This window comes from Somniosus microcephalus, chromosome 8 (assembly GCF_052327205.1).
Source record: "Somniosus microcephalus isolate GS21.2 chromosome 8, FLI_Smic_1.0, whole genome shotgun sequence".
Taxonomy (NCBI): Eukaryota; Metazoa; Chordata; class Chondrichthyes; order Squaliformes; family Somniosidae; genus Somniosus; species Somniosus microcephalus.
The window spans coordinates 131,920,694-131,945,266 of NC_140994.1; the positions used below are offsets into that span (position 1 = coordinate 131,920,694).

Below are 24,573 nucleotides of genomic sequence, written 5' to 3' on the forward strand. Positions count from 1 at the left end.
TGAACTCAGTATAGATCTGCTCTTAAATGTGGCTTTCTTTGTTAGAACAATGCACACTACAGGCAATGAGATAGAAGTGTTTTAAATTATGAAAGGATTGGACAGGGTAGCTAGACGGTGAGGGGTCAAGAACGAAGGGCCACAAGATTAAATGTACGAGATTGAGAACAGAGGGCAGGAGAAACCTCTTCACACAGAGAGTTGAGAGGCTGGATTCACTTCCAGGGTCAGTGGTTGAGGCAGAAACTATGTCAACATTCCAGATTAGATTGGACAGGTGGATGAAGGAAAAGGGGATGCAGGGATATGGGAACAGGGTGGGTAAATGTGGTGAGGACTGTTTGCTCATGTGGAGGGTAAACACCAACATGGGCTGGTTGGGCAGAATGGCCTGGTTCTGTGCTGTAACTACTATGTAGAAATCGACACTACTTGACAGTCCCACTTGGACTGGCTACGGGATAGCTGGCATGGGAACTGATAACTGGTGCAGTGCTGCAGTAGAGGGTCCTGTACTGAGCTTGAAAATGAACCAGGGTGGTCGGCAGAACAGAAAGAGCTTTACTCAGCGTCTAACCTGACTGGTTGCCTTACACTGACATGGCAACTGAAATGCAAAGTTCTCCATTTTCCAGCACTTGCATCCCTTACCGTGAATAAGTCAAAAATTGAAAATAGTCACATATGTTGGCAACTGCAGTTAAGTCGACTATTCAATTTTGGTGACCCCTCACAGAAAGGGTGCAGAACAGAACTACAAGACTAATCCGAAATGTAAAGTATATGGCTGATGAAGATCAGAGACACCTAAGGAATTAACTTGTCTACTCTAATAGCATGAAACAGGCTCACAGGGAACCGGGGCCTGTTTTTTCCCCACCATTTGCCTTCAATGGAAAAGAAAATCAGACGCGGTGTAAAACAGGCCTCCGATTCGCTATGAATGGGTGGAGTGGCCTGTTTCATGCTGCTGGCGTGGACAAATTTCATCTCCCGCATATCTCTGCTCTTTCATCATCACCCCTTACCCTTTACATTTGGGACTAGACTTGTTGCTCTTTTGTACGCCCTCCCTGTGATAGGTCACCAAAACTGAATATTAAATTTGAAGTTCAGTCTGAGCAGTGTCAGCCGTGGTTCAGTGGTGACACTCCTACTCCTGACCCAGAAGGCCATGGATTCTAGCTCCACTCCAGAGATTTGTGTACAGAATCTAGGCTGACGCTCCAGTGCAGTGCTGAGGGAGTGCTGCACTGTCGGAGGTGCCGTCTTTCAGATGAGACGTTAAACTGAGGGCCCGTCTGCCCTCTCAGGTGGATATACAAGATCCCATGGCACTATTCGAAGAAGAGCAGTAAGAGGTATTGTGGACAATATTTATCATAGAATCATAGAAAGTTACAGCATGGAAGGAGGCCATTTCGGCCCATCGTGTCCGCGCCGGCCAACAAAGAGCTATCCAGCCTAATCCCACTTCCCAGATTTTGGTCCGTAGCCCTGCAGGTTAGAGCATCCCAAGTGCACATCCTATTATGTCCGTGTATGATTGAGACACGGACAGCAGGAGTTGAACAAAACAAGTCTTTACTGAAAGGAGTCAATCGGGAAACTGAAACTACAGAGGCTTACTAGCGCCTTTTATACAGGGGTGGTCACTGCCAGTACTGCAGTCTGAGACCCGTTATTCTCTTAAAGGTACATACACAACAATTCCTCCCCTTTTAGATAAACAGTACATAACATTCATTTAACAACTAAATGATAACTAATTACAATCACAATTACGGTTGCTAGATACATTGGTTAAGTTTAAGCAATTATAAGTTCAGTCTTTGAGGAGGCTTCCTGATTCTGTCTGGATAACGCCTCTTTGGGGTATCAGGTTCCTCTGGCAAGGTTGAGTCGGGATCAATGTCGTTGTTTGGTTCATCTGCTTCCAATATCACCGATTCTGCGGTAGCTGCAATTGGTACGTCGATTTCATTGCCAGGTGTATCAGATCGTGGTGTGGAGTTGATGTTTTCCAGTGACTCTAGACTCTGGTCAGCATGGCGTCTTACAATGCTCTCTCCAACGTCCACGGTATACATGAGAGGTCCTTGCCGTGTACAAATCGTTCCTGGCTGCCATTTCTCAGTGCGGTAGTCCCGGGCCAAAACTGGTTGACCTATCTTAAAACTCCTGGTCGGCCTTTCATTCATATTCTGAAACTGCCTGTTCTCCACATCTCTTCGGACGTTTGGCTTAACCAAATCCAAGCGGCATCGTAGTCTTCGATTGAAGAACATCATGGCTGGAGTTTGGTTGGTAACCGCATGTGTCACATTCCGGTAGGCAAACAAGAAGTTGTCCACCTTGTGTTGTAGGGGTATATCTTCATTACACATTGCCTTGATAGCCTTCTTGAATGTTTGAACAAACCTCTCAGCCAATCCATTAGTGGCTGGATGATATGGGGCAGATGTGTAATGCTTAACACCATTGTTCTTTAAGAACCTCCGGAACTCTTCAGACACAAACTGTGGTCCATTGTCAGAGCAAATCTGTTCAGGCAGCCCATTCCTGGCGAATATGGTTCGTAAAACTGTGATAGTTTTTTCCGTGGTGGTTGAGGACATTTTTATTACCTCTGGCCACTTTGAATGTGCATCCACCACAATTAAAAACATCGAGTCCATGAGGGGACCAGCAAAATCAATGTGCACCCTTTGCCATGGAGATGAGGGCCACTCCCATGGATGTAAAGGAGCTTGTGGTGGGGCGTTTTGGACCTTCTGGCATCCTGCACAGCTCTTGGTCATCTCTTCGATTTCTCTATCGATTCCCGGCCACCACACAAACGCTCTGGCAAAGTTCTTCATTTTTACCCCACCTAGATGACCCTCATGAAGCTCATTGAGCACTCTATCCGTCAACTTAGGTGGAATTACTACTCTGGATCCACACATCAAGGTTCCTCTGCACACTGACAGCTGTTCTCTTCTCGGCGAGAATGCTGGCAGCAGTGGTTCGCCATGTGCTGGCCATCCCTTCACCATTAAATCATAGACCCGTGATAGTGTCGGGTCATTCCGTGTTTCCTTTTCTATGTTTGCATTCGTCACAGGGAGACATTCGACTGTGGTCGAGTGGAATAACTCCATTGGATCCACTGCAAGGTCTTCTTCTTCCACCGTCGGCAACGGTAGGCGTGACAATCCATCAGCATTCCCATGCTGTTTAGTTCCTTTGTACTCGATGTCATATTGGTGTGCCCCTAGGAAAAGGGACCACCTCTGCAGCCGTTGCGCTGTCATTATCGGTACGCCCTTCTGAGGGTTGAAAATGGAGACAAGAGGTTGATGATCGGTTAGTAGAGTAAATTTTTGACCGTGCAGGTAGTGATTGAACTTCTTCACCCCCCACACTAGGCTGAGGGCCTCTCTGTCAATCTGGGCGTAGTTACGCTCGGCAGAAGTTAACGAGCGTGACGCAAAAGCTATCGGCCTCTCTAAACCATCAAGGAATTTATGTGACAGTACCGCCCCAATGCCGTAGGGAGACGCATCACACGCCAGTCTGATCGGCAGTGCTGGGTTGTAGTGAGCCAATACTTCTCTTGAAGTGATTAAGTCCTTACTCTTCTGAATAGCCCGCTTACAGTCATTGCTCCATTTCCATGCTACTCCCATTCGTAGCAGGGCGTTCAGTGGGTGCAGGATTGTCGACAAATTCGGCAAAAACTTATGGTAGTAATTCACCAATCCGAGGAATGACCTCAGTTGCGACACATTTTCAGGTGCTGGGGCCTTAACAACCGCTTCAATTTTGTCATGGGACTTATGTAACCCCTCTTCATCAATCACGTGGCCACAATACGATATCTGTTTCTTAAAAAACTCGCACTTGGGGCGGTTGGCTCGTAGCCCATGTTCCCGTAGTCTAGTGAGCACCTGTTCTAGGTTGTTAAGGTGTTCACTGTCATCTTCACCTGTCACAAGGATGTCGTCCAAGTAACACTGAGTCCCCGGAATCCCTTGCAGGACTTGTTCCATCGCTCTTTGCCATATCGCCGGAGCTGATGCTACTCCAAATACCAATCAATGATACTGTTAAAGACCTTTGTGAGTGTTTATCGTGAGATACTTCCTCGAGGATTCTTCAACCTCCATCTGCAAATATGCTTGTGCTAGGTCAATTTTTGTAAAACGCTTCCCTCCAGACAGTGAGGCGAAGATGTCTTCTATCCTTGGAAGAGGATATTGTACTGTGTGAAGGACTGGGTTCACCGTCACCTTGAAATCCCCACAGATGCGAACCTTCCTTGGCTCCTCAGACTTATTGCTTAACGTTTTTTTCATGACAGGAATGATGGGTGTCGCCCACTCGCTCCAGTCGACCTTAGACAACACGCCTGCCTTCTCCAGATTCTCCAGCTCTGCCTCGACGGCTGGGCGAATTGCATATGGTACAGGTCTTGCTTTGAAAAACTTGGGAATTGCATACTCTTCTATTTTTATCGAGGCGGTTACGCCTTTAAGAGTGCCCAGTTCTTGTTGAAATACCTCTTTGGCGTTAACTAAGATTGTTGACAATCGTCCAGGAGTGACGTCTTCATCTTTTTTACCGTCCACCGTCATTGCATGAATGGAGTGCCAATCTAAGCTTATCTTCCTGATCCATTCACGTCCCAATAACGGTGGTCCACCATTTTGCAGTATGTAGAGATACAATTTCCGTATTTTCTTGCCGTTGTATTCGACAGGCACCCTTATTTTTCCTCTGGGGTATACTTTTTGCCCCGTATACGTCGTCAAGATGATGGATATCTCTCTCAAGGGTATGTGTGAGAATAGCCGCTCGTAGTCTCGTCGATTCATGATGGTTAGCGCTGATCCTGTATCCAATTCCATTTTAACTTGGGACCCTGCTATCGTGAGGGTGACCCAAATGGTTCGGTGATCCTCTTTTGCGATTACATTGTGAAGTTTGAGACAGCTTAGTCTCCTGTTCCCGGATTCACTATCGCTCATCTGGTCTTCGGAACTACTGTCGGTCATCTTTTGTACTTTCTTGTACGGTTCCTTAGTAGCCTTTTTGTTGTCGCTGGTCTTCTTCCCAGACCTGCAAACTCGTGCAATGTGTCCCATCTTTCCGCATTGCCTGCATATTTTGTCCTTGGACCAGCAGTCCTTCTGGTCATGGTTAGTTCTGCCGCAGCGATAACATTTTGCAAATCCCCGTGTCATTTCATGGGTGCCGTATTCCTGTGGCTTTTGTTGAATTTCCGCAGCTCCCCTGACTGCTGCTTCGTACGATACTGCCACGCTGAAAGCCTTATCTAGCGTCAGCTCTTTCTCTGAGAGTAACTTCTTCTGTGTTCCTTCACTCAGGAGTCCACAGACAAATTTGTCCCGTAGTGTATCTGTCAGTCCTGCTCCGAACTGGCAGTGCTTTGATAGCTTGCGTAGTTCCGTAAGGTACTCAGCATTGCTCTCATCTTTATGCTGAGTTCTCCTGTGGAATTTAAATCTTTCTGCTATCAACAGCGGTGCAGGGTTTAAGTGTTCCTGTAGGACAGCAACAATTTCATTAAAACTCTTCGCCTTCGGTTTGGCTGGAGTAATCAGGTCCCGCAATAGGCCGTACGTTCTAGCGCCCATTAAGTTTAGCAATACCGATGCCTTTTTCTCATCGGCTATTTCGTTTGCCTCGCAATATACCTCGACTCTTTCCACATACGTGGTCCAGTCCTCTATTGTATTATCAAAGTGATACAGCCAGTCTTCAGCTCTTGAAAATCTAAAATGGCGCCTCCCGCACTTTGCCTTCTTCCCCGATTTAACAAAATGGCGCCTCCCGCGCTTTGCCTTCTTCCCCGCTGATTAAGATAGAAACATAGAAACATAGAAGATAGGAGCAGGAGTAGGCCATTCGGCCCTTCGAGCCTGCTCCGCCATTCAACGAGATCATGGCTGATCATCCAAACCCTAGCACCCGGTCCCTACACCGACAGCCATCCCACCCAAGCCCTATCCCCGTAACCCCGTAACCCCACGTATTTAATCCCCCCTAACACTAAGGGCCAATTTTTATCATGGCCAATCAACCTAACCCGCACATCTTTGGACTGTGGGAGGAAACCGGAGCACCCGGAGGAAACCCACGCAAACACGGGGAGAATGTGCAAACTCCACACAGACGGCGCCTCCCGCACTTTGCCTTCTTCCCCGCTGTTGCTAGCGCTGCTTTCCGGGGTTTCCGTTGCAACCTGCAGCTCCTCGCGGTTTCCTGCACGTTTAATATTTCTTTTTTTTATTATTTTCCCGTCGTGGAACAACCCTGTGGGACTCTTGCCTCCCTCTTCTCGGGTCTATATGCAGCCCGGCTTCGTAGCACCGGCCGCGCCCTGTGTGCTCCACCCTCTCTCTCTCCTCTTCCCGACAACGCTGCTCGGCCCCGTTGCAAGCCACCCGCTCGAGTTCGCGACCGCCGCAGCCCAGGAAGGATCAGTGTACTACCTGCCACCAGCCCGATTAGCTGAAGCACCGTCGACAGGAACCAGGCCCCGCTTTCGACAGCTTCTCCAGCAATCTTCAACTCCGTTAACACAGGGGCGGATGCCCACGGTCGACGCCTGTTTCTACTGCTTCTTTCTTCCTTCTGGCCTCGACCACTTCGCTGCAGGAATGGATCCCAGGAGGTGGTGCAGACTGTAGGTAAGTTCGTATCTGCTCGTCGCCAGTATTATGTCCATGTATGATTGAGACACGGACAGCAGGAGTTGAACAAAACAAGTCTTTACTGAAAGGAGTCAATCGGGAAACTGAAACTACAGAGGCTTACTAGCGCCTTTTATACAGGGGTGGTCACTGCCGGTACTGCAGTCTGAGACCAGTTATTCTCTTAAAGGTACATACACAACACATCCAAGTACTTTTTAAATGTGGTGAGGGTTCCTGCCTCTACCACCCTTTCAGGCAGCGAGTTCCAGACCCCCACAACCCACTGGGTGAAGAAATTTCCCCTCAAATCCCCTCGAAACCTTCCCCCAATTATTTTAAATCTGTGCCCCCTGGTTTTTGACCCCTGTGCTAAGGGAAATAGGTCCTTTCTACCCACTTTATCTATGCCCCTCATAATTTTATGCACCTCAATAAGGTCTCTCCTCAGCCTCCTCTGTTCCAAGGAAAACAGACCCAGCCTATCCAGTCTTTCCTCATAGCTAAGATTCTCTACTCCCGGCAACATCCTTGTAAATCTCCTCTGTAGCCTCTCTAGTGCAATGACATCTTTCCTGTAATGTGGTGACCAGAACTGCATGCAGTACTCTAGCTGAGGCCTAACTAGTGTTTACCAGCATTACTAAAATCAGAATATTTGGTCATTTATTACATTGCTGCTTGTGGGACCTTGTTGTGTAAAAATAGGCTGCTGAGTTTGCCGAGATTACAACAGTGATTGTACTTCAAAAATACTTCATTGGCTGAGAAGCGCTTTGGGACATCCTGAGATAGAGAAAGGTGCTTTATAAATGTGAGCTCCTTCTTTTGTTGTACATCCTCAGCACAATCTCCCTGAAGGAAAACTGTCTTTGTTCCCCAGTATTCTGCTTGCTTTTCTCATTGCTTCTCTACAGCATCTAGTCATTGAAAGTGATGAGCCTCCTATTCTTCTCCGACACTTTTTCAAATCTCCCCTTGCTAACTTGAATCCTGAGTACAATCTTTTTGACCTATGTGTAATACTGTATATTTACCAGAGACAATGATCCATGCCTGCCACTCAAGTCTCCCTCTTGTCATTGTTAATAATCAAAAATAGCTGCCAAGATAGTTCTTTTTAGTCATTAAAATTTGAATGCCAGGACATAATTTGTGAGGTGACCTTTTGTGGTAGGGCTTTTAATCAACTGCTTTAATGTTGCTGAATTCTTCCAGCTGAACTCTGATAGGTTGAAAGCATTTCTATAGTTGCCAGGAGACAAAACTCAGTTGCTGTGGCGATAACTGAAGAGAATCAGTCATTCAGACTAGTTTATTAGTGGTAATAGGACAGTGAGCTGGGATTTAAGCACAGATAGGCTATCCCCAGAGCCCGATATGATGAGCTCACTGCTTTAAACTGTTGCATTGAAATTGCACTGTGCCATGCTAGTAACAAATGGGTTAATGTTTTCTGTTATTGCTTGCCTGCTTTTAAAGACACAGTACAGACTAAGGCACTCCTCTAAGACCCTATTTTGGTTGGATTGCATTAGATTTGGATTGGATTGGATCGGATCGGATTAGATAGGGTTGAAGTGGGTTGGTTAGGTTGGATTGGATTAGATTAGTTTGGGTTGGGTTGGGTTAGATTGGATTGGATTAGATTGAAACGTATCCAAGTTTGCTGGCGATACAAAGCTAGATGGGAACGTAAGCTATGAGGAGGACACAAAGAGCCTGTAAAGGGATATAGACAGGTTAAGTGAGTGGGCAATAAGATGGCAGATGGAGTATAATGTGAGGAAATGTGAGGTTATTCATAGAAACATAGAAGATAGGAGCAGGAGTAGGCCATTCGGCCCTTCGAGCCTGCTCCGCCATTCAATGAGATCATGGCTGATCATCCAAATTCAGTACCCTGTCCCTGCCTTCTCCCCATATCCCTTGATCCCTTTAGCCTTAAGAAATATATCCAACTCTTTCTTGAATATATTTAATGAACTGGCCTCCACCGCCCTCTGTGGCAGAGAATTCCACAGGTTCACCGCTCTCTGGGTGAAGAAATTCCTCCTCATTTCAGTCCTAAATGGCTTACCCCTTATCCTTAGACTATGACCCCTGGTTCTGGACTCCCCGGCCATCAGAAACATCCTTCCTGCATCTAGTCTGTCCAGGCCTGACAGAATTTTATAGGTTTCGATGGGATCCCCTCTCAATCTTCTAAACTCCAGTGAGTATAAGCCCAATCGACACAATCTCTCCTCATACGTCATTCCTGCCATCCCAGGTATCAGTACTTTGGTAGGAAGAATAGAAAAGCAGAATATTTTTTAAATGGTAAGAAACTATTAAATGTTGGTGTTCAGAGAGATTTAGGTGTCCTTGTACAGGAAACACAGAAAGTTAGCCTACAGGTACAGCAAGCAATTAGGAAAGCAAATGGCATGTTGGCCTTTATTGCAAGGGGGTTGAAGTACAAGAGTAAGGAAGTCTTGCTACAATTGTACAGGGCTTTGGTGAGACCACACCTGGAGCACTGTGCACAGTTTTGTTCTCCTTATCTAAGGACATACATGCCTTAGAGGCGGTGCAACAAAGGTTCACTAGTTTGATCCCTGGGATGAGAGGATTGTCCTATGAGGAGAGATTGGCTAGATTCAGCCTATACTCTCTGGAGTTTAGAAGAATGAGAGGCGATCTCATTGAAACATATAAGATTCTGAGGAGGATTGACAGGGTAGATGCTGAGAGGTTGTTTCCCCTGGCTGGAGAGTCTAGAACTAGGGGGCATAGTCTCAGGATAAGGGGTAGGCCATTTAAGACTGAGAGGAAGAGGAATTTCTTCACTCAGAGGGCTGTGGGTGCTGAGTCATTGAGTAGATTCAAGGCTGAGAAAGATAGATTTTTGGACTCTAGGGGAATCAAGAGATATGGGGATAGGGCAGGAAAGTGGAGTTGAGGTCGAAAATCAGCCATGATCTTATTGAATGGTGAAGCAGGCTCGAGGGGCCATATGGCCTACTTCTGCTCCTAATTCTTATGTTCTTATTGGGTTGGGTAAGATTGGATTAGGCTGAGTTGCGTTGGGATGGATTGGATTGGATTGGGTTGGTTAGGTTGGATTGGGATGGGTTAGATTGGATTCACTAGAAACTTAGATCAGACGCATACTGTTCCAGATCATTTCCCCAATTCTGTTCACACCTCACTGTTTTCCACCCAGTGCCTTATCAAAGCATTACTAAAAAGTTCCTTGATGGATAGGCAGACAAATGGACCACAGGGTGTAGTACTAAGTTTGACAAACCGAAGCGCCCAATGCTCTCTCATCCTTCATAAAATTCAGTTCATCCAAAACTCTGCTACCCATATCTAAAGCTGCACCAAGTCCTGCTCACTCATCACCCCTGTCCTCGCTGATGGTGCCTCCAACACCTCAAATTTAAAATTCTTATCCTCATGCTAAAATTCTGTCATGGTCCCACCCCTCAATATCACTATAACCTCCTCCATCCCTATAACCCCCGTGCCCAAACTCTCTATTCCGCTGACTCCTGCCTCTTGTACATCCCCCTTCCCTTCACCCCACTATTGCTGGCCATTCCTTCAGCTGCCTTGGCCCACATCTAGAAATTGCCTCTAAACTACTCCACGTTGCCACCTCCCTCTCCTCCTTTAAAACCCTCCTTAAAAGATACCTTTTTAACTAAGATTTAGGTTCACTGCTCCTAACATCTCCCTCTTTGGCTCAGCATCCATTTTGTATTTTGATTATGCTTCTTTGAAACAGCTTGGGATGTTTTTTCTACATTAAAGGCACTATATAAACACACATTGTTGTTACAGTTTGGAATTGACTGCACAGAGAAAAAATCAAAACTGATAATATCAATAATTTTAAGAGGAAGTGAGACAGGGATGTGCTGAGAAAATCAATGGTGTCCCACCGGTAATGAACTGTGAACTGTGCCCTTGAACTCTGGGGTCATCTAGATACACAAAATGGTCTTTTGCAGTCCTATGATCCCTACTAGCTTGGTTTTAGTTAGCAATGCCAATCATAGGCAGTGTTTTATAAACACTTTAACTGGGAATCAATGTATATGTTCTGATTGCAGTTTTCCTTGAACCATTTTCTGAGTAGTTCAGCTGATTTGGTACGAGGTGCTGCAGTGCTGCCTGCTGGCAGAGAATCGGTACTGCAGGAAAGACTTGCATTTCCATAGCGTCTTTCACGACCACTGGACGTCCCAAAGCGCTTTACAGCCAATGAAGTACTTCTTGAAGTGGAGTCACTGTTGCAATGTGGGAAACACGGCAGCCAATTTGCGCACAGCAAGATCCCACAAACAGCAATGTGATAATGACCAGATAATCTGTTTTTGTTATGTTGGTTGAGGAATAAGTATTGGCCAGGACACTAGGGATAACTCCCCTGCTCTTCTTCAAAATAGTGCCATGCAATCTTTTATGTCCACCTGAGAGAGCAGATGGGGCCTCAGTTTAACGTCTCATCCGAAAGACGGTACCTCCAACAGTGCAGCACTCCCTCAGCACTGCACTGGAGTGTCAGCCTAGCTTTATGTGCTCAAATCGCTGGAGTGGGACTTGAACCCACAACCTTCTGACTCAGAGGCAAGGGTGCTACCAACTGAGCCATAAAAAGGACCGCATAAACTCCTGCAAGCAGCAGCAGTCAATTAGTTAAAAGTACTGCCAGTGGAGGCACTAGCTTCTGAACTAGGTGAGCAATTCTCTAACATTTCAACTCAGTAAATAAGGCAGTGTGGCTTATAAAGCATTTTGAAGTAGCAGAACCTCTTTCTTGTTGTCGCAGATAGTTGAGGTAAAGTATAGACCAGAAGGCCCAGGTTCGGGGTGACAGCAGGGTCACTTCAGTTGGCCTCAGCGCCCTGGGCTACGGAGAGGACAATTAGCCCAGTGTTCCCACTCCTGACTACCATCCAGCTGGAAGGTGTGTGAGTGTAAGCATGGGGTGGAGACTGGATTGGGCTTGGCTGTGACGCCCCTTATGATTGAACAGCCACATGAAGAGTGGCAACTCAGCCAAGGTATGGGAGGGCATTGGCTACCCATTCAACCAAATTTCAGCACCTTCAGCAAAGGACGGTTGTATTTAATTTAATTTTTAAACTGAAGAAAACCAAGTTCCCAAATAAATGTACATAGCCACACAAAGACTCAGACCAGCTTTATTTCAATATTCTTCCCTTACAAATTGTGCTTCGATTCAATCCTTTAAATATTTATACCATAAACACTGAATACGGCAAAAACCCCAATTCCCTTTACAAAATATGCAGCTCATTTTCCCTCCCAAAGTTTACACGTTGCTTTCATTGGCTTTTGCAGCACCTTATTAAAAGTTAGCACCTTTTACACCTTTGAAAGCAACGCAAGGAAGGTTTCAATGACTACGATCCCGAATCCAAATCTGCTGTTTACTACAAATGTGCTTCTTACACCAAACGCAACAGGTTACGTCACATCTGTTGAACCTTCTCAGATAAAGTGAAGGCAATATTATGAACGATTACAGCCCAGAAGTAGGTATGGCTGACAGCGGAGCGTAGGGGCTTGTATAAAATTCCTCGGGCTGTTATTTTAGATCAGCGGTTAATCCATTTAAAATAAATGGGCTAACACTTGTGTTAAAATAATAAACAAAATACCAACATTTGAATAAAAGAAAGACCTCAGGATGTCCCAAAGGTCTTCACAGCCAATGAAATACCTTTGAAGTGTAGTCACTGTTGTAATGTAGGAAACGCAACAGCCAATTTTGCACACAGCAAGCTCCCGAAAACAACAATGAGATAATGACCAAATAATCTGTTTTAATGTTTTTGGTGGATGGATAAAGGTTGGCCAGGACACCAGGGAGAACTCCCATGCTCTTTTTCTAGTAGTGCCATGGGATCTTTCGGATCCAGCTAAGTGGGCAGACTGCTTAACATCTCAATTGAAAGATAGCACCTCCGACAGTGCAGTGCTCCCTCAGCAAAGCACTTGCAGTGTCAGCCTGGATTATGTGCTCAAGTCTCGGAGGTGGGACTTGAACGAACAACCTTCTGACTCAGAGGCGAGAGGGCTACCACTGAACCACTGATAAGAAAGCAGATACAGCGGTTGGCATCAGGGATGGGGTGGTGCGTGAGATTACACTGTCCGATTGATAAGCTGACTATTGCTGAGCCTTGTCGTACAGATCTCCTCGTATGTTTGTACATTCGTGCAATGTTCAGCCACTAACATCGTCCACGATAGCCTATGCTCCTTGTTTTCTCCCCCAAGTCAATAGCATCTCCTCCACTGTTTTCTCCCCTTTGTTCCTGAAGGCTCCGACCTTTGCTAGGGTATCATTCCTTGGATGAAAGGCAGATATTCTTGAGCATGTAACTAAAGGGCCGAATGCTCATTGAGGATCTCTTTTAGAAATTTGTCTCCAACACCTGCCCCACTCAGGAATTTTCAACGGCCTCAGTGGCCACCAAACATAGGTAGGTTGTGCAAAACTTTTTTATTTATTAAAAAAATTGTTCCTGTGGAGCAGGAGGCGTAAGAGTGCTCCCCCGACTCCACAGCAGTCACCATCACACCTCCCGGGGCATACCTGAGGGCCGCTGCTGGCAAGGCAAGCTGGGGAAATTGATGTCTTGACTCGGGCAAGCTGCCTGTGGGGGCCCGAGGACCAATTTCCACTGATCCTTGGGCTTCTCAGTTCGGGTGCGCCCTGGTCGCGAAACGCCGATTGCGGGCCCCAAAAAACAATTTCAGCCTCATTGCTAACCCGCGACGTCCTCCCACAGTTAAACAGGTTGCTGACCAGCATTGTCTAGGCTCACAGCTGAAGAAGGGCCAGTTGCGTGAGGTGCCCAATGCCTCCAGAGACCATAACTCCATTGAGGAGTCATTGCCTCCAGGAGAGGAGTGGCAAACATATGAAATAATTCACCAATTATATAATTAATATCGTTTTCATATCAGTGTTAAGAGCCTAGGAATGATTTGCTCCTTATCACACGGTGCACTGTGTTAATCTATACCACCGCTAGGATTGGAACAGCAGCTTGTGTATTTTTACCATTCTGTTATTTTAAAGCAGTATATTCTTACAACAACAGCTTGTATTTACATAGCACCTATAATGTAGTAAAACGTCCCAAGGCACTTCACAGGAGCGTAATCAGACAAAAGTTGACACCGAGCCGAACAAGGAGATATTAGGAAAGGAGGTAGATTTTAAGGAGCGTCTTAAAGGAGAGCGAGGCGGAGAGCTTCAGGGAGGCAATTCCAGAGCTTAGGGTCTAGAGAGCTGAAGGCACGGCCATCAATGGTGGGGCGAAGAAAGTGGGGGAAGGACAAGAGGCTAGAGTTGAAGGAATGCAGAGGACAGGCAGACAGGACCTTGGTTTAACATCTCAGCCCAAGAATCTTCAAAAATGCAGCACTCACTCAGTAATGCAGGGAAGCGCAAGAGGCCAGAATTGGAGGAACGCAGAGTTCTCGAAGTGTTGTCGGGCTGGAGGAGACTGCAGAGGTAGTGGAGGTTGAGACCAGGGAGAGATTTCAACACAAGTATGAGAATTTTAAATTAGAGGCGCTTGTGGGCCGGGAGCTAATGTAGGCTGGCGAGCACAGGGGCGATGGGAAAACGGGACATGGTGTGGGATAGGATACGGGCAGCAGAGTTTTGGATGAGCTCAAGTTTATGGTTGGTGGACAATGGGAGGCAGGCAGGCCAGAAGAGCATTGGATTAGTCAAGTTTGGAGCTAACAACATTTTTATGACTGTGTGTTATTTTAATGGAGTTTCATCCTGATGGGAGCTTTTATAGAGGTTGTGTCAGGTTTAGGGACAAACAAACCATCTGACCTGGACCGAAATGGATACAACTGCGTGAAATCTTCCGAACCCATCGTGCCATTGTCATATGGAAGGCTGCGCTGCCCACAATGTTCTGCCCATTGGTATGAGGAAGTAAAAATGGCATTATTAATATCAGCCAGGGGGAAGGAACGGCAGCTGTCTCCAAAAACTCCTGGAGCTGGGGCTCTAAGCTATTGGCTTAAGGAGAATGCAAAGGAGGAAAAGGGCCTCAAAACAGAACGTCAAGGCATTGTTGCTAAAACGAGCCGCAGTGCCGATCCAACCAGGCAATGATTGGCGGAAATGCAAGCAGATGTTCTGTGGCGCACAGACCCATATGGGCAATAAATGCCGGCTTTGCCAGTGATGCCCACATACCAGGAACGAATAAAAAAAAACCAAGGGAGTTTGCCAGATGATGCTGGGAGACCCGTGAGGCCATCAGCTTTCTGCCCATCTGGGTTCAAGGCTCACTATGTCTTGTGAACACAGTGCCTTCAGAATTCCGCATTTGATAGCTTATTTTGTCCAACACGTTATTTCTGTTGCGGTACCCTGATAAAATATGCTTTCTGCAATGATTGCACCGTTTCCTTTGGGCAACTGACATTTATCTTTCAGAGGTCAGGTCATGAGAATATGTCAATATTTGCAGGCTGTCCCGTGGAATGTGCCAATATTTGTAGGGTCCCTCACGCAGAAAATTTGGGAAATCACTGCCTTGGGTTATATCTGAATTATATTTAGGGAACCCAATAAGAGCTCGTGAAGATATAAAATGGAGTGAAAGGATCACAGGGTGTGTCAGTTTGGCTCAGCTGCTGGCCTCCGGGCCAGTAGGATACAGCTTTGAGGCCCACATCAAGGCTTGAGCTCATCTAGGTTAACATTCCAGTGCAGATTGAGGGAGAGGTAATGTCAAACCATGGCCTGTTTCGGTGGATTTGGAAAAAAAAACTCATGGCATTACTTAAAGAAGGACAGGAGGTTCTCCCAGAGTCCTGGGCAACATTCATCCCTCAATCAACAGCACCAAAATTCAGATTAACTGCTCATTCATCTTAAGACTGTGGGACATTGCTGGGACAAAATGGTTGCCCTGCTTGACTACATAACAGCAAATGTGAAGTCCTTTGGGTAATTTCAACATAAGGTACTATATAAATGGAAGCATTATTAATATTTGCATGGCATTAACTAGAAGATCTAACTGTGGACGTTGTATCAAAATGCTTTACATATTAATGAACTTTAACATAAGCTTTGGTGGTAAACATAATCCACGAAATACCAGAGAGCTGCAAGGAGATTATTTGTGAATTAGGATTCCTCATTCATGATATTTAAGAACTACATCAGTACGTTAGGCCACCTGGAGAGGAGTTAATTAACACTCAGATTTAGTGGCACCGAGGATAATGTTTACATTCACTGGCTGGGCGGTAATCTGTTGGAGCGGAGAGCACGTCCTTTACAGAACCTGCCCGATTTTTATCCCATGGAATGAAAATCAGGTCAATTCTACACTGAGCGTGCGCTCCGCTGCTACAGATTACTGCTCAGGTGGTGAAAGTTAAAATTATGCTCGCTGTATTGTGAGGATGTTTGGATTACCAGACCACAGATGTTTGTATGCAGGGTAGTTAGCAGTACCTCCATCTCCATCGGCTTCTCTAGCACTGCATGAGTTGGAGATAGGGCTACAATGCCGTAGCTAGTTATCCTCCTTGGGTGCGACCCAGGAAGTTAGACCTGAAAGTGCGCCCAATGTCGCACCCATTTTCCCCCTATTCTCTAACCCTTCCAGTGTGGGATCGGTGAACACACCCTAGCTGATTCATGCAACAACCCCCCGCAACACCCACCTCCCACTATTTCAATCGAGGTGTCAATCGTTTACTTCAAGGGGTGGGTGGGCTAAGACCTCTGCTTTTCTAGCAGAGCGATGTCACACGACTGAGCTCATTCGCTGATATCGCCAGCAGTCATTTCTAGCCTTGTATCTTTTTTTATTTTGAAATAAAAAAGGACGGTATCATTAAGCAGCTGTGCACAATTTCTACTTCACTGCAATTCCACACACCCTTCGGGTTAGAAATCACTGCTTCTGATATTAGCGGGCGGAAGGGTTGCCAACCCTCCAGGATTGCCCTGGAGTCTCCAGGAACTAAAGAGTGACCTCCTGGACACTGCTGCGAGCAATCCGGGAGAAAAATCATTGGAACATTAAAAGAAATTGCATGGATTTTTTCATTTTCTTTGAACATTTTGGTTTATTAGTTATAAAAGATAGTGGAAATGATGGGGAAAAGTCTGTTTTATTGGGTGGGGCAGTTGGAGGCAATGGTTCCTGTGAGGAAACCTTCAGGAATACGGCCAACCAGAGTTGGCAACCCAAGCGGGCGGACGTTTAGCGTTCCTCCATCCGCCATTTGAACAGAGCCATCAGCCCATTCGCTTTGAATGGGATAAGACCTCTGCTAAACTAGCAGGGGAATTGTCGGGTGAATTGCAGCGAGCATCCTTCTACTAATATCGCAGTCACTTCCAGCCACATTTTTTCGCGCGCTCGAAATGCGAAGAGCAAATGGCACCCGAAAACTTTCACAAACGTACTTGCACTGTCCGGGGGGGTGGGGGCCGGCGGGAAGAAAGAAGAACTCTGCAAGCTTTGAAAAATGTCATGGAAACAAGAGGAAACTCGACCTGGTGCTACAGCTGCGTGACATCCAGCACAGGCAATCTGTTTAATATGGGAGATGAAGCCCCCACTGACATCTCCTCCAAGTAGGCGATGGTTGGGTTGTCGCAGGCTGCCTTCACCTTCAACTGTGGAGATTTCTCGCTGCGGCTTGCACCCTCCCGCGTTTCTGTCTTGTCGGAACAAATGCAGTGGTCTGTGCAGCAGAGGGCAGCATTGGTTACGACGCGGTCCATAGGCTTCAGGGAGTGCATCCAGATCGGGAGGAAGTCCCACGACTGGAGCTTCTTGGGCAGATAGCTGGGGCTCCGTGTCTGCAAGACGTTGGTGATGCCTATGAAGATCAGTATGCCCACAAAGGGGGCACCGACGCCTATCAGAACCTGCCAACCAGCCATGGAGAGGCCAAAGATAAGCGAGGGGAGCAGAAGGAAGCAGATGATCAGATACAAAACAGCAAACCAGCGGTACTTGGCAGTTCGTTCTCCCAAGGTCTTTGCCATGCGGATGGGGAAGCGAGTGATTGGAATCGGGTACCACAATATAATCCCAGCGATATTGAAAAAGAAATGGGAAAGGGCAATCTGCAAAAAGAAAGAATTTCAGCGTAAATAGATGCTCATCATTATTTAGGCGAAGGCATCTCTCACTGAACCAAGATTGGCACTGTGCAAAATCCTTTTCAAGATGAAGAAAGACTGCAAATGCTGGAAATATAACAAGCAAATGTAAAGAAAAAAGCATCTGTAAAGAGAAAAAACTGGTTAGCGTTTCATGTGTAGGAACATAGGAATTGATAGATGGAAAAGGACCAAGGTCTGTCTAGTTCACCATAGTGTCAGCTGTGGCTCTGTGGGTAGCACTCTCTAGGTGGGAGGGGCTAGGAGTGAGCCAGGTGTTACTGGTTGCCTGATTGCAGCTGGGAGTTGGAGGGAGTTTTGTAAAAAGTTGGTGGTGGGTTTTGGGGTTTGGTTTTCAGGTTTTGGGGCCTTTTTGGCCCACCAGAACAGCCAGATGGCTGCTGAGGGGTCCGGAGTGCCGGGCCCCTCAGAGGACAATGTTCCCGAGAGGAATTTAATTAGCGAAGAAACTGTGGTGGGAAAGGGGAAAAAAAGGCCCAAAGATTTGGGCCGGGACCTCAGAAGGTTTGGTAAAGAAAACACGGTTGTGGTGCAGTGTGAAGATAAGAAGATTCGAGCTTGGGATATTATTCAGACGGTTCATGAGGACTGTGGCGAGGGAAGCTGCTTTGCCTGCCGACCTAAGCCAAATGTGGGATTCGAGGTGACGGTCAGTGGTCGTGAGGAGGTGGAAAGACTGTTACTCAGTCTGAAAGTTGGTGAGAAATTCTTGGAGGTGACTCTGCTATATTCAGAGGAGGTGGTGGTTTCATTTTTAAACTTGCCAGTTTACATCGAGGACGACGTGCTAAGCAAGAAGTTGGAGTCATGGGACATTAAAATCTGTTCTGCAATAAAAAGGAGGGACTATCCGGGAACACGGGTAGCAGACGGAACCCGGTATGTAAAGGTGCGGTTCCCAGAGGGGGTGAGGTCATTGCCGTATAGTATGAAGTTCCAGACACTGGAAGGAGTGCAGTACTTTCGTGTGCTGCATGATAACCAAGTAAAGGTGTGCTATTATTGTCTTGGACATGACCATCTCGTAAGAAACTGTCCAGACCTGTATTGTTACAATTGCAGTGAGTCGGGACACATTGCTTGGAGCTGCAAGGCGGAGAGCTGTAGGGTGTGTCGCAAAGGCCCCACCCGTTGTGAGTGTGTGGCAGAAGGGAGTGATATCAGTGATGAGGAGATGGGAGAAGGAGCAGGAGATGAGAGTGGAACGGCCGGAGGAGCGGTGCAGTCGGAGGACACAGCCGGTAAAATGAAGGAGAAAGGAGCACAGGAAGAGGCAGAGGATGGCGGAGCGTAGAACGGGATGGAGATGGCGGAAAACACGCCGAGTGCTGTGGAGGGGAACAAAGACAGCAGCGGGCAGCGAGGGTCGAGTGCAGACTCAAGCCTTAGTGCGGTTCGGCTCCCCCTGAGGAGTCTGGTGTCTGCGTGGGGAGAGGTGGTGGGAGCGGGGTGTGTGGTGGATGTGGGTGCTCCGGGGAGAGGCGGGGAGTCGGATATCTTGGTGAGCAGGAGGGGGCAGGACGGGGAGTGGGTGCAAGAGGCAGGAGCCTGAAAGGGATAGCAGGATGGAATCGGCAAGATAGAGACGTCAGAAGGGAACAATTTAGGTGCGCCATTGTCCCATGGAGAGAGGGAACAGGGTGCAAGAGTCAGAGGTGGAGTTGTGGTCGAAGGGAGCGGCACAGTGGGAGAAACTGCGATAGCAGGAAGACTCTCTATGGGAGATGAAATATCTGACGGGGAGCAGGATTATGTATCTGACGGGGAGCAGGCACGGGGGTTGCAGAAGAGCTTGAGTGTGAGGAATTAGAGGGGGACAGAGACATGGAAGTCAGGGGTGGGGTGGCATCATGTGGAAAGGGAAAGGTTAGTGAGGGGCAGAAGGAGGGGGAAAGGGCAGCTCCTGGGCCCAAACTTAATGCAAGGAAGAGGCTGAAACAGCAGGGAGGGATCAAACAGGAGGTGAAAAAGAGCCGGAGGCTGCAGGAAAATGCAACAGCTGCCCGAAAAGTTGAGAAGGAGCATGAGAGGAGGGAAGAGCCAGAGATTAAATGATGAGAAGATTATCAGACATACTTCCCTTCTTTGGAGCCATGATTACATTGGTCTCAATTAACGTGAATGGACTGAGGGGTGAGAAGAAATTGCAGCAGTTGTTGCAGGGTTTTAAAGGTTCAGACTTGTATCTGCAAGAAACCTTTTGGGATGAGGATATTCTAGAAAGAGTTCAGAAGGTTTGGAAGGGAGCGGTGTTTGCAAGTTGTGCAACCGATAACCGTAGAGGGGTGCCTGTTTTGGTGAGTCCGTCCATAAAAGAGAACGTTGCCTTGGTGGACAAGGACACTGAGGGGAGATTTTTACGGCTAAGGGTAAAAATGGAGGGATTTAATTGCGATCTCTTTAATATCTATGCACCGAACGACCATTGCAAGCGTCGCGAGGTTTTTCGGGGGTTATTCACTGAAGCGGCAGAGGTGGAAAATCCTTGTATAGTGGGGGATTTTAATGTATTTTTATCTCGGATGGACATTTCAGCCCAGATGACCTTTAAGGATGATAACTCCAGAGGGATGATTGTAAAAATGATGGCAAATTTAAATTTGAGAGACTTATGGAGGGACCGGGACCCCATAAAAAGGGAGTTCTCCAGATCAGGTTGGGTGGGTGATGTTTTAAAACAGAGCCGAATAGATTTTGTGTTAATGCGGGAAGGGTTAAGTTTGGAGGTGATGGAGATTTATTATAAAAAAGTATTTTTTAGTGATCACTTGGCTTTGGTTCTTAGAATTAGGAACAGCAGAGTTAAGATCGGTTCAGGGGTGTGGATTTTAAACAATCAATACCTGAAAGAAATTGCTTATAAAGAAGGGATTATAAATATAATAAAGAATGCTCGGAAGGAACCTTTGTTCTTGAAAGAAAGAAGAGTTTGGTGGGACAATTTCAAATATGAGGTAAAAGTTTTTTCGGTACGTTATGGGAAAAAGAGGACGGCAGCTAACCGGCATCGAGAAGAGAATATAAACAAAAGGTTTACGGATGTCTGTAAAGCAGTTGACGGAGGGGATAAGGGAGCTGAGACTAAGTTCCGGGTGCTAAAGGAAGAGTGGGAATTATTGCAAGCTGAAAAACGCAAGGGGGCCATTCTCCGTGCAAAGGTTAGAGATGCACTGGAGGGCGAAAGATGCACTAGATATTTTCTAGAGCAAGAGAAGCTGCGACAGAGATTATCGTTAATTGAAGAGTTGAAGGTTGGGGAGAAGATCATTCATGAAAGTGAGGAGATTTTAGAGGCGGCTAGCAGCTTTTATCAAGAGCTATATACAAAAGAAGACATTTCCAATTTGGCGATGGAGAAGGTTACTGCTTTTATTGAAGCGGGTTTGAAGGAGGATGAGAGAAGCATGTGTTGCAAAGAAGTAGGATTAGCGGAAATAAAAGTAGCAATAAATGGAATGAAGGGGGGGAAAAGCCCAGGGTCCGATGGACTAAGTGCAAAGTTTTACAGGAAACTTTCTGGTATCTGGCACGGACGGGACCGACGTGTTGCCGGTTCATCAACAATTCCAGATAACCGATGCTATAGTAAAAGATACGGAGCTCAGAGCTCCGTATAAAGCAACAAACCCTGTTGCAACAGCTTCAAAACAATCGGCACAAGTTGCAAGCGTCTCTGTAGCTTAGCAACAGCTTCAGCTACACCCTTGCACAGCAACAAATGGAGTAAAAAAAGTAATAAAAGTAATAATTTTGCCGGTGGATAGAGCATTCCGGTTATTTAGGGGCCGGTTAATCGAAAGTTTCCTGTATAAAGAATTTTTCGAGATTTTAAGTCCATTGCTCTTAGAAGTTTTTAAGGAAATTAAAATTGAGGGAAGCCTGGCCCCATCTATGAGGAGAGGGATCATAAGCTTAGCTTATAAAAATAAAGGGGATAGACGGGATCTGAAGAATTGGAGGCCCATCACATTATTAAATGTGGATTATAAGATCTTGGCGAGGGTTATGGCAAATCATTTGAAGGAGGTGTTACCGGAGATAGTTTGGCCCTCTCAGTCCTATGGAGTCATAGGCCGGGACATCGCAGACTCTGTGGTCTCAATCCGAGATGCGATAGAGCTCATGGAAGAGAGTGGGAGGGAGGCTTATGTATTAAAGATAGATCAAGAGAAAGCCTTTGATAGGGTCTCTCGTGAGTTTTTATTGAAGGTTTTGGAAGCATTTGGTTTCACGGAAAATTTCATTCAGTGGATAAGGATTTTTTATTCAAACATATTTAGCTGCGTTAAATGTAATGGTTTTTTATCCAAGTATATTCCGATACAGAGATCAGTGAGACAGGGTTGTCCCCTGTCCCCATTGTTGTACACATTGGTAGCAGAACCATTAGGTTACATGATGCGAAAGAAACAAGGTGTAGTTGGGATTGTGGTCCTCAGTTCTGGGCTGGTGTCGGTGATACACCAATATGCAGATGACACAACCTTAACATTGAGAAATGAGGAGTCAGTGAGGAAAGCTATGGATGTAGTGGAGGAATATTGTAGAGCTTCAGGAGCCAGAGTGAATTATAGTAAGTCCCAATGCCTGGTTGCAGGGAGGGGTAGGGGGGAATGGTTGGGGGAATGTCCCTTTAAGGTGGTGGAGGTTTTGGAAGTTCTGTGGGTGCATATGGGGTGCAAGAAAGACAGGGATGAAGTGGATTGATTAAATTGGGAACCGAAGGTTATGAAAATTAAAAAGATTTTGGGAAGATGGGAAAGAAGGCGGTTGAAAGCGCAAGGAAGAGTGACAGTGGTGTCTGCTCTCCTGCTATCTAAGCTATGGTACTTATTGACGGTGGAGGATATTCCTGAGTGGGCGGAAAAGTCCATCTGAGAGGCTTGTGTGAGGTTTTTATGGGAAGGGAAACCAGCCTTGGTGGCATACAATACCATCATTGGACGGAGAAATCAGGGAGGACTCAATTTTCCAGATATTGATTTGAAGAAGAAATCCTTTAGAATCAAATGGGTGAAGAGATTTCTTCAGAAGTCAAATACAAGTTTTTGGAAGAGTTGTTTTGAGCATTTTTTAAAATGAAGTGGGATAGGAGGGCAGGGGATATTGTATATGGAATACAATAATATGTTTTTGAAATCGATTAAACTTCTCCCTAGGCTTTATAAGGGGGTTGTAGAGACTTGGGCCCAATTTTTAAAGAGTGTGCAGTTTATGCCCAAGGGGGCTGAGGAATTTTTAGAACAGTACTTATTTTTGAACAGGTCGGTCAACATCGAAGGAGAGGTTTTATTTAATCAAGCTTTTATAAAAGCTGGGATTATATCTGTGAAAGATGTATTATACGAGGTAATTCCAGGTTGGTTGCCGGAAGCGATAGTGAGGGACATGGTGTGGGAGGAGGGTCAGGAGGTAGAAGGAAAAGCAATAGGAATCATGTATGAGAAGATTGTGAGGGCAATGCCACAGGATTGAATGGAAGAAATAAATGCGGAAATCTCCAAAGGAAATAAAATGCGTCCTTCTTTTCCAAGCTTTGTACTGGAGAAAGGGGGAGAGTTGGTCCAATTTGACAACTGTAATACTCGAGATTTCTATGAGGTATTTAGAGAATGGAGATTCAAGACACCTGCTGGTCAGGAGTTTTGGCAGAGTATATACCCACAGCTGGACTTCAACAGGATTTGGAATGGAGTGTGGGCGAGTTTTAAATGCCCAAAATGGATTGAACTGGATTTCAAATTGGCTCATAACCGGATTTTTACCATGACGGTCTTGTGCAAGGTTGGACGAGTGGAGGCGGCAACTTGCCCAATGTGTGAGACACGGGATGAGACTCTGTCCCATTTACTGGGGTTATGTGCGCAGTTTAATGACTTTAAGTACTATGTTCGACAGTTGTGTGAAGCTTTTTTGCTGGGTGGGGACCGAAGAGCGAGAATGGGAATCCCATGGGACTCAATTTTGAGATGGGGATTGCAGGAGAGTCTGCCCGAGTCTAGCAGAGCGGCAATTAATTTAATGTTCAGTTTGGCTAGATTCGTGATTGTGCAAAGAAGGAATGCTCTGTTTTTTAAGGGGAGGAGAATCAATCTAAAAGAGTATTTTAAATATAAGCTAAAAGATCATTATAAGGCTCTGTGGATGTTTTATTCAGAAAGGAATTTAAGGACAGTATTTTACAACCAACTTTTAAAGTACAATAGATTAATATATGTTACAGGTGACAAATTAAACTTCAGGTTTTGATGTTAAAATGTGGTGGCGGAATGGCTGTGCAGAGCGGTGGAATTGATTTGTATCATACAATCTAATGATCATGATGTTGTAAATGTTCTTAATGTGCAATAAAGTATAATGTATAAAAAAAAAGTGGGTAGCACACTCGCCTCTGAGTCAGAAGGCCATGGGTTTAAGTCCCACTCCTGGAATGTGAGCACATAAAGCTAGGCTGACACTCCAGTGCAGTGCTGAGGGAATGCTGCACTGTTGAAGGCCGTCTTTCAGATGAGATGTTAAACCGAGGCACTGCCTGCCCACTAAGGTGAACATAAAAGATCCCATGGTACTATTTTGAAGAAGAGCAGGGGAGTTATCCCCAGTGTCCTGACCAATATTTATCCCTCAACCGACATAACAAAAACAGATTATCTG

At 46.0% G+C, this 24,573-nt stretch overlaps 1 protein-coding gene across 7 annotated transcripts in view; it reads right to left on the reverse strand.

The window, feature by feature from the left end:
* Positions 1-1,567: 1,567 nt before the first annotated feature.
* Positions 1,568-24,573, reverse strand: part of LOC147113798 (sodium-dependent phosphate transport protein 2A-like) — a 69,497-nt gene continuing 46,491 nt past the window's right edge. For 5 of the 7 annotated variants that reach the window (XM_085995125.1, XM_085995124.1, XM_085995120.1 and 2 more), the window contains one exon: positions 1,568-3,311. In XM_085995125.1, the coding sequence (XP_085851251.1) occupies positions 1,818-3,311 (1,494 nt within the window). In that variant the 3' untranslated portion in view covers positions 1,568-1,817. Of the gene's footprint in view, positions 3,312-11,883; positions 17,863-24,573 lie in introns of those variants that run through there. The other 2 variants (XM_085995126.1, XM_085995127.1) reach the window with 2 other exon arrangements.